This window comes from Molossus molossus, unplaced genomic scaffold (genome assembly GCF_014108415.1).
Source record: "Molossus molossus isolate mMolMol1 unplaced genomic scaffold, mMolMol1.p scaffold_m16_p_5, whole genome shotgun sequence".
Classification (NCBI taxonomy): domain Eukaryota; kingdom Metazoa; phylum Chordata; class Mammalia; order Chiroptera; family Molossidae; genus Molossus; species Molossus molossus.
In genome coordinates this window covers 6,844,597-6,856,766 of record NW_023425388.1, presented here as the reverse complement: position 1 = coordinate 6,856,766, position 12,170 = coordinate 6,844,597, and the positions used below count along the sequence as shown (strand labels likewise).

At 56.9% G+C, this 12,170-nt stretch overlaps 1 protein-coding gene across 10 annotated transcripts in view; it reads left to right on the top strand.

Annotated features, from left to right (window-relative positions):
* The window catches only part of ABCG1 (ATP binding cassette subfamily G member 1), a 58,072-nt gene extending 46,760 nt beyond the window's left edge, over window positions 1–11,312 (top strand). For 7 of the 10 annotated variants that reach the window (XM_036243915.1, XM_036243912.1, XM_036243916.1 and 4 more), the window contains 8 exons: window positions 241–355; window positions 1,910–2,094; window positions 2,209–2,310; window positions 3,212–3,380; window positions 4,158–4,258; window positions 4,374–4,532; window positions 5,280–5,398; window positions 6,985–11,312. In XM_036243915.1, the coding sequence (XP_036099808.1) occupies window positions 241–355; window positions 1,910–2,094; window positions 2,209–2,310; window positions 3,212–3,380; window positions 4,158–4,258; window positions 4,374–4,532; window positions 5,280–5,398; window positions 6,985–7,213 (1,179 nt within the window). In that variant the 3' untranslated portion in view covers window positions 7,214–11,312. The remainder of the gene's footprint in view (window positions 1–240; window positions 356–1,909; window positions 2,095–2,208; window positions 2,311–3,211; window positions 3,381–4,157; window positions 4,259–4,373; window positions 4,533–5,279; window positions 5,399–6,984) is intronic. The other 3 variants (XM_036243913.1, XM_036243914.1, XM_036243917.1) reach the window with 3 other exon arrangements.
* Window positions 11,313–12,170: the final 858 nt, after the last annotated feature.

Genomic DNA, 12,170 nt, shown 5'->3' with positions numbered 1-12,170 from the left:
GATGGATGGTGGATGGATGGTGGATGGATGGTGGATGGGTGGATGGATGGTGGATGGATGGATGGATGGATGGATGGTGGATGGTGGGTGGATGGGTGGATGGATGGTGGGTGGATGGGTGGATGGGTGGATGGATGAATGGTGGGTGGTGGATGGATGGGTAGATGGGGGGGTTAAGAGCACCCGTTCCTTCATGGAGGCAGGCAGCATTGATGTTTACCTCTCTTTGCTCTTTTCCAGCTTTATGTCCTGAGTCAAGGACAATGTGTGTACCGGGGAAAAGTCTCCAATCTTGTACCATATTTGAGGGATTTAGGTCTGAACTGCCCAACCTATCACAACCCAGCTGATTTTGGTAAGTAGAACCTTGGGCAGGAAGGAAAAGAAAGGAATTATTTCTTTTTGCCACTCCTGGTGGATCTCCACATCCCGGTGCCCCGTCAGGGACTGCCTGAGTTTCCCACAGATGCCAAGTGCCATCCTGTGGCGAGACGTTTAAGGACAGAGAAAAAGAGGTTGTTTTTCCTCCAGATGAAATATCTGCAAGTTCTAGCGGGGAGCTGTTGTTGGGAGTGATATTTTCTAACATCTCTCATGTTAGTCCCCGTTTAAAGAAAGTTATTTCTAACAAGAAATAACACAGTGGCCCCGTCACTTCAGTCCCTGCCTCCACGAGGCTTTTTTCTCCGTGTGTCTCTGTGTCCTCTCTCTGCTAAGGACACCGGTCATTGGATTCAGGGCCCATCCCAAATCCAGGATAGTTTCACCGCAAGACCCATGACCAATTACATCTCAAGAAACCTTTTCAAATAAGGTCACATCCTGAGGTTCCAGGTGGACACGACTCACTGGGGGACGCTATTCAGCCCACTGTAGCCCCCCACTTGGCCTTCCGGTCACCAGCCCTTCTCCTTCAGTTGCTCTTCTCTCAAACACCTGCCACACTCCCAGGATTTCATATTTTCTACAACACCGTCTCCCACATCGCGTTCTACAAGACACTGTTCCTGGGAAATGCTTCTCCACAGGAGTGAGGATGTGGGAGTGGGAGGGGGGAGGGGACAGAGAGCTCTGTTGAAAGGCAGTGGGATGGACCCAGGTCACAGTCACCTGTTAATTCACAAGAAAGAAGGACGGTCAGGGAGGGGCGTGCCGAGCGGGGACGGGCAGTGAGGGCCAAGGCCTGCAAAGCGATGCCAGCCTAGAGGAAGGACAGACAGGAGGAGAAGGAGGGGTGGGACCTCAGCGAAGCCCCAAAAGGCTCGGGCGTGGCTCCCTTTCCCCAGCATCCCCTGGAGAGAGCGGAGGTGCAGAGAGGGGCCGTTTGGGGAGGGTGGGTGTGAGTGACCAGCCGAGTGAGCAGTGCTGAGCTCCTGTGGTGTCCTCGATGATGACCTTCTGGTGGGGCCACCTGTCCTGGTTTATGAGAAGTGGGGTTGATGGTCTCAGCCCTCAGTGCCCCAAGATGCCAAGCACACCTCAGGGCCCCGGGCACCCCTTCTCTGTGGTCCCACTGAACTGCCACAGCTCTCGTCACTCACGTCTGGCCCCACGCGCGAAATGCGAGCTCTCCAAATGCAAATTCTGCTTGCTTCCAGCTTCCACTCTGAGGCTCGGATGCCCGGAGCAGACATTCCATAAACACTGGATAGACGCCTACGTTAATAGAGAATGAGCTACTCATTTTCATTCCCTGGCTCCTGACATGAGTGATGGCCATGCTGGGGGGTTACAGCCGAAAGAACATTGGTGCTGAACGATCTGTCATAGGACCATGATCCTGCAGCTTGTATATAATCCGTTTGAAATACTCCTGCCGGATTCATGGCTCCGTAGCTGCAAAAATGAAAGCGGCCGCGTGCACGCGGGGTCCCGGCCCTGGCTAACCGCACGCCCCTGTCTCACACAGTCATGGAAGTGGCGTCCGGTGAGTACGGCGATCAGAACGGCCGCCTGGTGAGAGCCGTCCGCGAGGGCCTGTGCGACTCGGACTACCCGAGAGAACCTGGGGACGATGCCGAGGCGAACCCTTTCCTCTGGCACCGGCCCCCCGAAGAGGTAAAGCAGACAAAACGATTGAAGGGGCGGAGAAAGGTAATCCCACCCCCGGCCCGGGGAGCACCGCCGCGCTGTGGCCGGAGCTCTTTCTCAGCCCTGAGCGAATGCGGGCAGGGTGGGGTCTCACCCCTCCTTCTCGGTGTCCCTCAGGACTCCACCTCCATGGAGGGCTGTCACAGCTTCTCCGCCAGCTGCCTCACCCAGTTCTGCATCCTCTTCAAACGGACTTTCCTGAGCATCATGAGGGACTCGGTGAGTGCGCTTGCAGTGGCCTCCTGTGGCGAAGGGAGCTGCTGGTCATCCTCAGGTTGGCCGCCCCGACGGTCGTCCCTCCGTCTGCATCAGGCGGCGTGCACGCTGGCGTGCCGCTGCGACCTCCATGCCCTCGAGTGCCAGCAGCTCCAGCAGGGAACACGACGTGTCGCTCGTGTCCCCACTGCTGGCTGAGCCGTGACTCTGCCCCTCTGTCTCCTCCTCCTGGGACTCAGGATGGAGGAGCAGCTCCTTGGGAGGGTGTGACAGAGGCAAAGTGCGAGGGAGAAGCCATGTGAAACTTCTGGTGGCAGTTCGTCCCTTGTGCTCATGTCCCTCTGATCGAAGCAAGTCAGAGGGCCAAGCGTGGCCTCAGGGAGTGCTCCCTCCCTCGGGGAAGCCGGGAGGCAGGGGGCGCTGGGGTGGACGGGGCCTGTTAGGACGGAGGTGGTGAGTGTTGAGAACTGTAGTAAAATCCACCTTTAATGTGGACAGTCCAACAACCTACCCAGGGGGGCTCGAGGGCTCAGTGGGCCTCAGGGACCTCGTTTGAAAGATGGAGGGCCTTGTAGCAACCCATGCTCGAACTCTTCAGGGGTGGCCTCTGCTATGTCCATCCTTTGTCCCTTTGTCCACCATCATTGTCACTTGTTCCCCCTCCTCTGAAGGCAGACAGACCTTGCTTGTCATTTTTGAACGATTCTATTTTAACAGCAATAACATGCCGCCCTCTGTGTGCATGTGTGAGCGTTGGTTTCGGGTTGGAGGCTTGTTTCCCTGGAGAAGGGGCAGGGTGGGCATGAGGTCGGCCACAGATGTTGCCCCCAGAGGCCTGGGTCCTGTTCTGTCCTGTCCAGCCACCGTACCTCCGGGCGCGCGGTGACAGCCATGTCTGCCCTAGGTCTTGACACACCTGCGGATCACCTCTCACATTGGCATCGGCCTGCTCATCGGCCTGCTGTACCTGGGGATTGGCAACGAAGCCAAGAAGGTCCTGAGTAACTCCGGCTTCCTCTTCTTCTCCATGCTGTTCCTCATGTTCGCGGCCCTCATGCCCACCGTGCTCACGTGTGAGTGCCCCCGCCACCTCTCCTTCACTGTCTGTCATTCCAGCCCACGGGTCGGGGACCGGGCCCTGGCTTGGCCACGCGATGAATTCTCTGAACATACACTCTCTTGCTTTTAAATATACCATTTTTTTTTTGTAGACAGATACAGCTATTATTGCATTTTCTGTTAGACAAGAACAACATACCATAGTTAAGGGTCACTGAAGGAAGGCTTTTACGCATGGTAGAAGGCTGAGGAGAGAGTTCTGAAAGGTTTTCTAATCAGGAGCCCCTCAAATTCTACTGCTCACCTTGTCCAGTTGTGAAGACAGCCCAGGTGCAGCCAAACTCGGAGTGGATGAAGCTGTTACAGATGGATCTCCGTGCAAGTCTAGATCATCCGCAGAGCAGGCTGCCCGTGGGCTCTTTGGGCTGATAGTGTAGCATAAACACGTCCTCCCCACGATGCCTCCTCCCTAAGCCACCTGGAATTTCCAAGCCTGGCTTCCCAGGTCTTGCCCACGGGAAGGACACGTTGCCACAGTTACTCGAGGAGAATTAGCTGAGCAATATTAATCACTAAAACGGTACTCAGTATTTGCAGGGATACTCTCCAGCCGGTGACTCCGACTCCTCGGGTTATGAAAGTGGTCGGCAGTGTCCCAGGCTGGGCCATCAGTCCCGTCTCTTTCATCCAAACCCTGAGCGCTGCCGGTGTGGAGAGGCCAGGTCTCCTGGCCAGTACCTGACACCCTGGGTCTGCCCGCTTGACCCCTTTTCCATGTTCCTGTCTCCTAGTTCCCCTGGAGATGGGAGTGTTTCTTCGGGAACACCTGAATTACTGGTACAGCCTGAAGGCCTACTACCTGGCCAAGACCATGGCCGACGTCCCCTTCCAGGTGGGTATACGAAGGGCTTGTATTTGACGAGGGGCAGGAATTCTCCGCCATACCCCGTAGAACGGGGTGGATAATCCCGATTTCCACGAGAGGGTAATGGACCCCGTGTTTCCAGATCATGTTCCCGGTGGCCTACTGCAGCATCGTGTACTGGATGACATCGCAGCCGTCCGACGCCGTGCGGTTCGTCCTGTTTGCTGCGCTGGGCACCATGACCTCGCTGGTGGCACAGTCCCTGGGCCTCCTGATCGGAGCTGCCTCCACATCCCTGCAGGTACCAGCCTCCCCACTGCCCGGTGGGACTCAGCACTGCCCCTCCCCCTCCTCGCGCTGCCCGACTGCCCAGATCAGCTTCTCCAGGCCGGTCGCTGGGCAGGACTCCTATCGCCCTGGCTGCCCAGCATGGCACACCGCCAGCAGCAGGTGCCCTCATGTGGCTCTCGGTGTGTGCCACGTGCTGTGCTCAGTGCTTTCCACAGAATAGCTCATTAGTCCCCAGCATACCCCATTAGGTACTGTGCTCTCCCCGGCTTGCAGGGGGGACACTGAGGCCCAAAGAGGCAACGTGATTTGGTCAAGGTCACGCAGCTGGCTCAGAGGACAAGCTCTTGATGCCCAGATTGTGTTGCCTCGGGGGATCCACTTGGCATCCCTTCGACCTCCATTGCACCCCCGCCTTTCCACCCGACCTGAGTCCCTCCACATGCCCCTTCTAGACTCCGGTACCACCACCCACAGCCTGCGACACCCAAGTGCATTTGCTGGTTCCGCACCTCCGGGACTTCGGGGTGCGCAGGCCGGGCTTTCCCTAGGAGCAAAGCTTGAGCGCCGGTAACCACGGACACCCGAGGGCAGCTGCCCACTCCCCAGACCGGGCGCTTCTCCACGCCATCCTGGGTGACCCACCCTGAAAACCAGTTCCTTTCCCAGCGGTCCCAGCGGCTGCCTAGGAATATGGCCTCCAAGGGCCACCTGCCGAGGAGACCGGGTGGGACTCTGAGCTCTCTCTGTGTCCCCCCAGGTGGCAACCTTCGTGGGCCCTGTGACGGCCATCCCCGTCCTCCTCTTCTCGGGATTTTTCGTCAGCTTTGACACCATCCCCACCTACCTGCAGTGGATGTCCTACATCTCCTACGTCAGGTAGCGTGTGTGGGACCCTGTATAACCCGAGAGCTTTACGGTGACAGAGGGAAGGGGACTCGTTAACGGCGGACGCTCACGAAGCCACATTTTGGTTGTCAGCTAAATGCCGGCACAGTTCCCAGATCACGGATCCCAGAGGACTGGTGCCTTTTATTTTTGTCCTAGTTTTATGTCCCCACCCTCACCGACGCACACAACACAGAGCAGGTAGGACTGGCCGCCCGCACCCTGAAGGAGCCCAGGTGGGCCCACATTCTGGTCCTTCAGCGAGTCCTCCGGGGAGCTTTCCACCTGTTAGACACTTCATTCCTCTCTGACACACACATGCTCGGGACGCTTCCTGACCCTGAAACCCCGCTAAGAAATCCGGAGGGAAACGAGGCACGGCCTCAGCATGCCAGTATCTTTGGACGCCAGTTTCCTGCACGCAGGCGCTGGGTCGATGCCGTGCTCCACGCCCGGGGCCCCTGGCGCGCTGGCCCTCGGGGCTGCGCTTGTCTTCACAGCTTTCCTGCCTCCCGGCTGTGGCATTTCCGGGACATGCAGGTCCCAAGCTGGAGCAAGCTTCTCTTTTGTAGCACGTCAGTTCAGGTGTCCTGTTCTGGAAACAAAGCCCTCGCACAGTTTCAGCAGCCTGTGCGCCCAGGTCGAGAAACCCGAACCCCGAGTCTTCGTCCTCAGAGCAGTGTTTGTGTTCGGACAGTGGGGGCTGGCACAGCAGGTGGGGCGGGGGTTTTGTCGAGTGCGTGTGGTGCTCGGAAGGCTCAGGCCCTCTCCTGTATCCAGCCTCTGCAAAGCGTGTCCCAGCAGAAGTAATCACAGTGTTTTCAATTCATTGCGCTGAACAAATACCTGTGACTCGTTCAGTCTGGAGGAAATGAAACTGACAAACAATGGAGCGCAGCTGCCACGGGTGTTCACCTCAGGGAGGGGCTGGGAGGCTCAGAAGGGTCGCAGTGCGGAAGGAGCTATGGGAGGGGAGCCGATGGGGACCATGGAGAAGGCAATGGAGTGGGTGGAGGCAGAGTCGGAGCCGACAGGGACCACAGAGAAGGCGATGGAGCGGGCGGAGGCAGAGTCAGGCTGGAGAAGGCGATGCAGCGGGTGGAGGCAGAATCGGAGCCGACAGGGACCACACAGAAGGCGATGGAGCAGGCGGAGGCAGAGTCAGGCTGGAGAAGGCGATGGAGCGGGTGGAGGCAGAGGCAGGGCCGGAGAAGGTGATGGAACAGGCGGAGGCAGAGTCAGGCTGGAGAAGGCGATGGAGCAGGTGAAGGCAGAGTCAGAGCCGACGGGGACCACAGAGAAGGCGATGGAGCGGGCGGAGGCAGAGTCAGACCAGAGAAGGCGATAGAGTGGACGGAGGAAGAGTCAGGCTGGAGAAGGCGATGGAGTGGGTGGAGGCAGAGGCAGGGCCGGAGAAGGTGATGGAGCAGGTGAAGGCAGAGTCGGAGCCGACGGGGACCACAGAGAAGGCGATGGAGCGGGCGGAGGCAGAGTCAGGGCATCTGGGGATAGGCGTCCGGATAGGCGTCTGGGGGCCAGGGGCAGAGGCTTGCTCACACGGGCACTTTCCTCCGCAGGTACGGGTTTGAAGGGGTCATCCTGTCCATCTACGGCCTGGACCGAGAGGACCTGCACTGCGACATTGACGAGACCTGCCACTTCCAGAAGTCGGAGGCCATCCTGAGAGAACTGGACGTGGAGAACGCCAAGCTCTACCTGGACTTCATCGTGCTGGGCGTCTTCTTCATCTCGCTGCGCCTCATCGCCTACCTGGTCCTGCGGTACAAAATCCGGGCGGAGAGGTAAGGCGCCCGCAAGCCACGAGGAGAAAGGACACTCACCGCCAAGGGCACCTCACGGACGCGTGGTGGCCAGCCTGTGCCCGCGGACGGACGCAGGGACCACTGTGGCCCAATCCTGAGCCGCCACATCTGCGCGGGGCCAAGTGTTCAGCAGCCCCGCCCGGGGCGGCCTCTCTCCAGCTTTGCCAGGGAGACGACGGAGGAAGGATGAGTTCCACACGCAGACTCCAAACCTGTACCGAAGCTGGTGGCAGGCCTCCTCCGTGACGTCCCTGCTCGTGACCGGGCAGCTCTGTCCCGCACAGACGGACAGGGCACGCGCGCCTGTCGCGGGCCTCGGTCGTGCGTCCCGGGGAGAAAGGCGAAGAGGGAAGTGGTTCCATTTTATGACTTGTTTTCACAGTTTTCATCTTTCTACAGTTAGTCTCTTTTTCCGATGAGAAGTCGCTTTCCAAGCCAAAAGTCGACAAATTTCATCGTAAGAAACTGTGTTTGCAGAACTGGTCGCAGAGCATTGTCCCGGGTGAGCTGGCCTCGCGGGCGGACGGGCCGCAGGCGCGGGAGGCGCCGGGTAGAGGAGACGGGCTATGGACACACTAAACGTGCCGAATTTTCAAATGTCACAAAGCGTCGGAAGGCGACATTGGCCAAGTCTTCCGAAGTCTCTTATTGCCCTGAGCTTCTTATTTTAAGCAAAATATATGGTTTCTTTCTTTCTAAGTTTCTGAGCACCTTAATTTTGCCTAAAGAATTCCAGAAGATCCACCCTGTTGGGTTTTTGCAAACGTTTTCCCTTTCCTCATATATCACATCAACTACCTCCACTGAACCTGGGGGCTGGCCGCGGGCCCCCAGGTGCGACGCTGAGGTCCCGGGGCAGCCGGACCGAGAACGGACTGCAGGTGGAAGCCGCCGAGCCCTGCTCGAGTCCGAGGCCCGGGCACGACCGCAGGCACTTAGCGTGGGGAGGTGTCCGTAGCGCCGTCAGACGAGGCTGTGGGTGAGTCCGTCCCGGAGGCTGGTTCTGCTGGCAGCTCAGCGGCACCCACTGTTAGTGTCTGGTTTGTGTCCACCTCGCAGGCCGAAGCCCTGCTTCCCAGAGACACAGTCGCATGAGTAATCCCTCTAGGGCAGGGACAGTGATTCCTGCAGGTGAACAGCCTTCGACCTGCGAACAGAAAGCCGCGTGCCTGCCGGCCGTCAGGCGGTGTCCACAGGGCAGGGGGTGCTTCTGGCCAAAGGTCATCTGAAGGCAAATGGAGCTGCCTTGGCCCCCTAGAACATCGTCATTCTGGAATCAGGGTCCCCTAATGAAAGATTGTATTTTTGTGGGCAAATTCATGAACCTCTCTGACCCTCAGTTTCCTGTTCTGTAAATAATGGCACTAGCTAGTCTTCAAGGCCATTTCAGCTCTAAAAGAGTCCTTGGTTCTGTTCCCAAAACTCTTAGCTCCTACTTCAGAGAATGAAAAGAGTTCCATTTTTATTTGCACATGCATCTGATTCCCCAGTGCTTAGAGATCCCATTTTCACCCTTCGGTCTTTTCTAGCAAACACAATGGAGGTATATTACAATGTAGTTTTAAGTTTGCTCGTTGGACACAAATATAGCAACATTGCCTTCTCGACCATGTTATTTAACCAGGGTCAAACTTCGCCTTTGTAAAAAGTCGTCTTTGAATTTCAAGATAGATTTGCCTGTAAGACATCACACGTAGGAACAGCCCAGTGCAATGTGGAGTTGGGAGGAGGAGAAAGTCCCGTCAGCCTCCGAATCACACCAGGTGAGGTCGGTGTTTCAAGACCTCTCCTGCGGGTGAGCCCTTTGGTGGCGGCCCTGTGACCTGCTAAGGACGTGCATGCCAGGAACTGTCCTGAGTGTGGTCGACCCTCTCACTCACTAAGCCCACAGTGTTGTGTCTCAGCAGTTTCCAAAGGAAACAGGGAGACTCCTTTAGATTTAAAATCTCACCTCCAAGCACACCTAAGCCCTCGGAAGGAATGATTTCCACAGGACTTCATGCTCTTGCGTTTCAGTTTTTTACTGTTAGCAGATTACATTCACCACTCAATAGACAAACAGCTGACTAGGTCTCCCCCTACCCAGGGGCAGATCTTTGGGGACGAGAGGGCTGTCGGGCCACTAGAAGGAAAACCGCCTGCAAAGTAACCAGGGCTATTTTTAAAGGATGCTGAGTGGAGAGTAGCAGGTGTACTAAGTCAGCACCCGGAATAATTTGCCTCTAAAGAACTAAAGCCATGTTGGGTAAGGATGCATCACCTCTTGGATGCTGCCTTCACCCCAATTCAACGACTGCACTTGTACTTTGTCATTATAAACCCTTCAGAGCTTTTACCGAAAAGCCGCTGTTCCGTTCCGATCTCCAGATATTTGCCCTCTGCTCTAGTCTAGGGTCGTCTGAGAACACACCTTATTCCAGTGGCCTAAGATCACCTCTGAGCAATGTGTTGGTTTATTCTTCTGAATGCTGGGTCCAGAGGCAGGCGGTGATGAGCCGGTGTTCCTGCAGCAGAATGTAACCCGGGCCAGCTTCCCAAATCCGATGCCCTGCAGTCACTTCCGGGTGCAGTGACGCAGACCCTCCTCCCACTTCTGATGGCTTCTGGGTGTAGAGAAGGGTGAGCTTGGGTACAAGATGCTCGGCTTCTCCGGAGGTTGGCAGAAGGCCAATGGAAGCCCAGGGAACCTCACTTTGAAATGAAACTTGTCAGGACAGAAGGGGACACCTGGGATTCTAGCCACTGTCCTGGGTCCAAGACAGCACCGGGGCCTGGTCTCTGCTGACCAGCCCCACTCTGGGAGCCTGTCCCCACTGGGAGCATCCTGTGCCCCCGTCTCTGATGCTTATTGGATGTCAGTTAGAGAGTGAAATTCTTTAGAGCTGTGGGTGACGTGGGAGACTGTCCAGAAAGGGAAGAAACCTTCCGTGAACATTTACACAGAAGGTGCTGGGGAGGGCTTCAGGACCAGGAAATGGGACATAAGCTTTCAGGTTAGAAACTCGTCCATAGAAAGGTCCATCTTCCTGCCCTGAGAAGGGCACGGCCAGCACGTCAGGGACAGGCCATGGCCATGAGGTTGGAATCACCATGGTGGTTTCCCTGAGAAAAACTGAGCGACAGTGCATTGAGCATCTTTCTCCGTCAAGTGTTCCGGGCTCTGGGCTGCTGCCTTAGGACTTCCTCCATGCGCTCACTCAGCGAGCGTCCACTGACCATCCCGAGCTTGGTGCTGTCTGTCCCAGGCACTGGGCTCGGAAGGGGAGCCCGGGTGTGGGCCAGCCTCCAGCACAGGCAGGTGGGAGGGGCCCGTGCCCACAGCGCTCTGTCCATCCTGGAGATGCGGACAGCTGGCTGGCAGAGGGGTCCCCAGTCCCAGGGCCAGGAAAGAGCGGATTTGGAATTCGAGCCCCAGTCTGACCTCAAAGTCTCCATTTCTTCTTTTTTGTGTGTGCTTTGCCACACTGCCTCCTGTTCAAAGTGTAAAAATACACATGGAAATACCCTGTAAGGTGTACAACACACTGCTGGCTTAGAGGCTGTTCATTCTGCACTAGCTATCACCAAACAGACAGCTGAGATGGGAGGGTGGCCATGCCCCTCCCGGCAATGTCTTCGCCTTGGGGCGTCCAGAGCTGGCCCGGCTGAGCTCAGTCCTGCCTCCGTGGGTGCACGGTGCCTTCCTCTGCCCTCGCACAGTCTTAGCTTCCTCACACAGCTCACCTGTGGACGAGCTCGGGCAGAGGGGCTGGCGTGTGTGCCTGTGTGTGTGTGTGTACCACACATGCACACATGCAGGCTTGTGCTAGGCTGTATGTCATCGTATTACTCTGTGGTGTTTCCTGCCTCTATGAACCCTCAATCATCTTTTACTCCGAGAAGAAAGAGAATTCCCACACTCCGTGCCTGCCATGCAGATGGTAAGAACGTCGTCCAAACCCCGTAAGGATCACATCCACTACCAGCTAAATGACAATGTGACAAAAAGTAAAACAGAACAGGTCAAAGGGGGTGTGCAGAGTGTCTGGATACAAAGTTACATTCTCGCGAGAAATAACGACTGCTAATAAAATATTTTACATAAAGCCTTTTGTGTGTGTTCAGTGTTGAATGCTTCTCGTTCAAAGTGATTCTCTTGAATTGGGTTAAGTAAACTAGATTTGGCGGTTGTGTTCTGAATACGTTTGCTGTACGTTTAGGAGGAGTTCGGGTTTATTACTTAGTGTTGCCGTCTAATACCGATGGTAAATCATCGCCTTCCTCTCTGGGGAACTTGCGTGTTTTATGCTGCTCTGTCTTCAAGTTTTGTGGGTTTCCTCCGTCCTCCCAGACTCCTCACTCACTGTCTCCTGCCTTGTTCGTGTTGGCCAGGACCTCAGAAAGTGCCAAGGCCCCAGGGCAGGGGCCTGCGCCAGGCCTTTGCTCCGGTCTCCTTCAGCCGTGCAGTGGTCTGGTGGGTGTGGGCTCTGGGTAGTGGTTCCGCCAGTGAGCATCCGCATTCATGGCTCCGGGCTCTGGGAAACCCACATCTCGGACCTCGGCCTCTGGAGGCGGCTGCTCCGCAGAGAGCACCCCCATGAGCTTTAACTCCCAGTCAAGCTGAGCAGGACCCAGGAGGAGCCTGGAGGTACAAGCTGCATGAGCCCCCGGTCCCTGCGCTGTGGCCAGATCTTCTGGGCGGCGGCACTTAGGGCCGGGCCGTCACCTTGGGCTTTCCTCCCACCAGGGACACAGAGCAGGCCTGCACAGAGTCACAGAACCAGCGGCGCTGTCATCCTCCTAAGTGACAGGCGAGAAGGGTGGTGTGCACAATCGGAGGACACCCCAGAGGCGGGACACGCTCATGACGACAGTGCCTGCCAACCGAACCTCCCAGCCTCTGCGGCCCGCCGGCCCGCCCTCGGTCCCCTCCCTCTGGTCACTGCACTTGGCTTCCCATG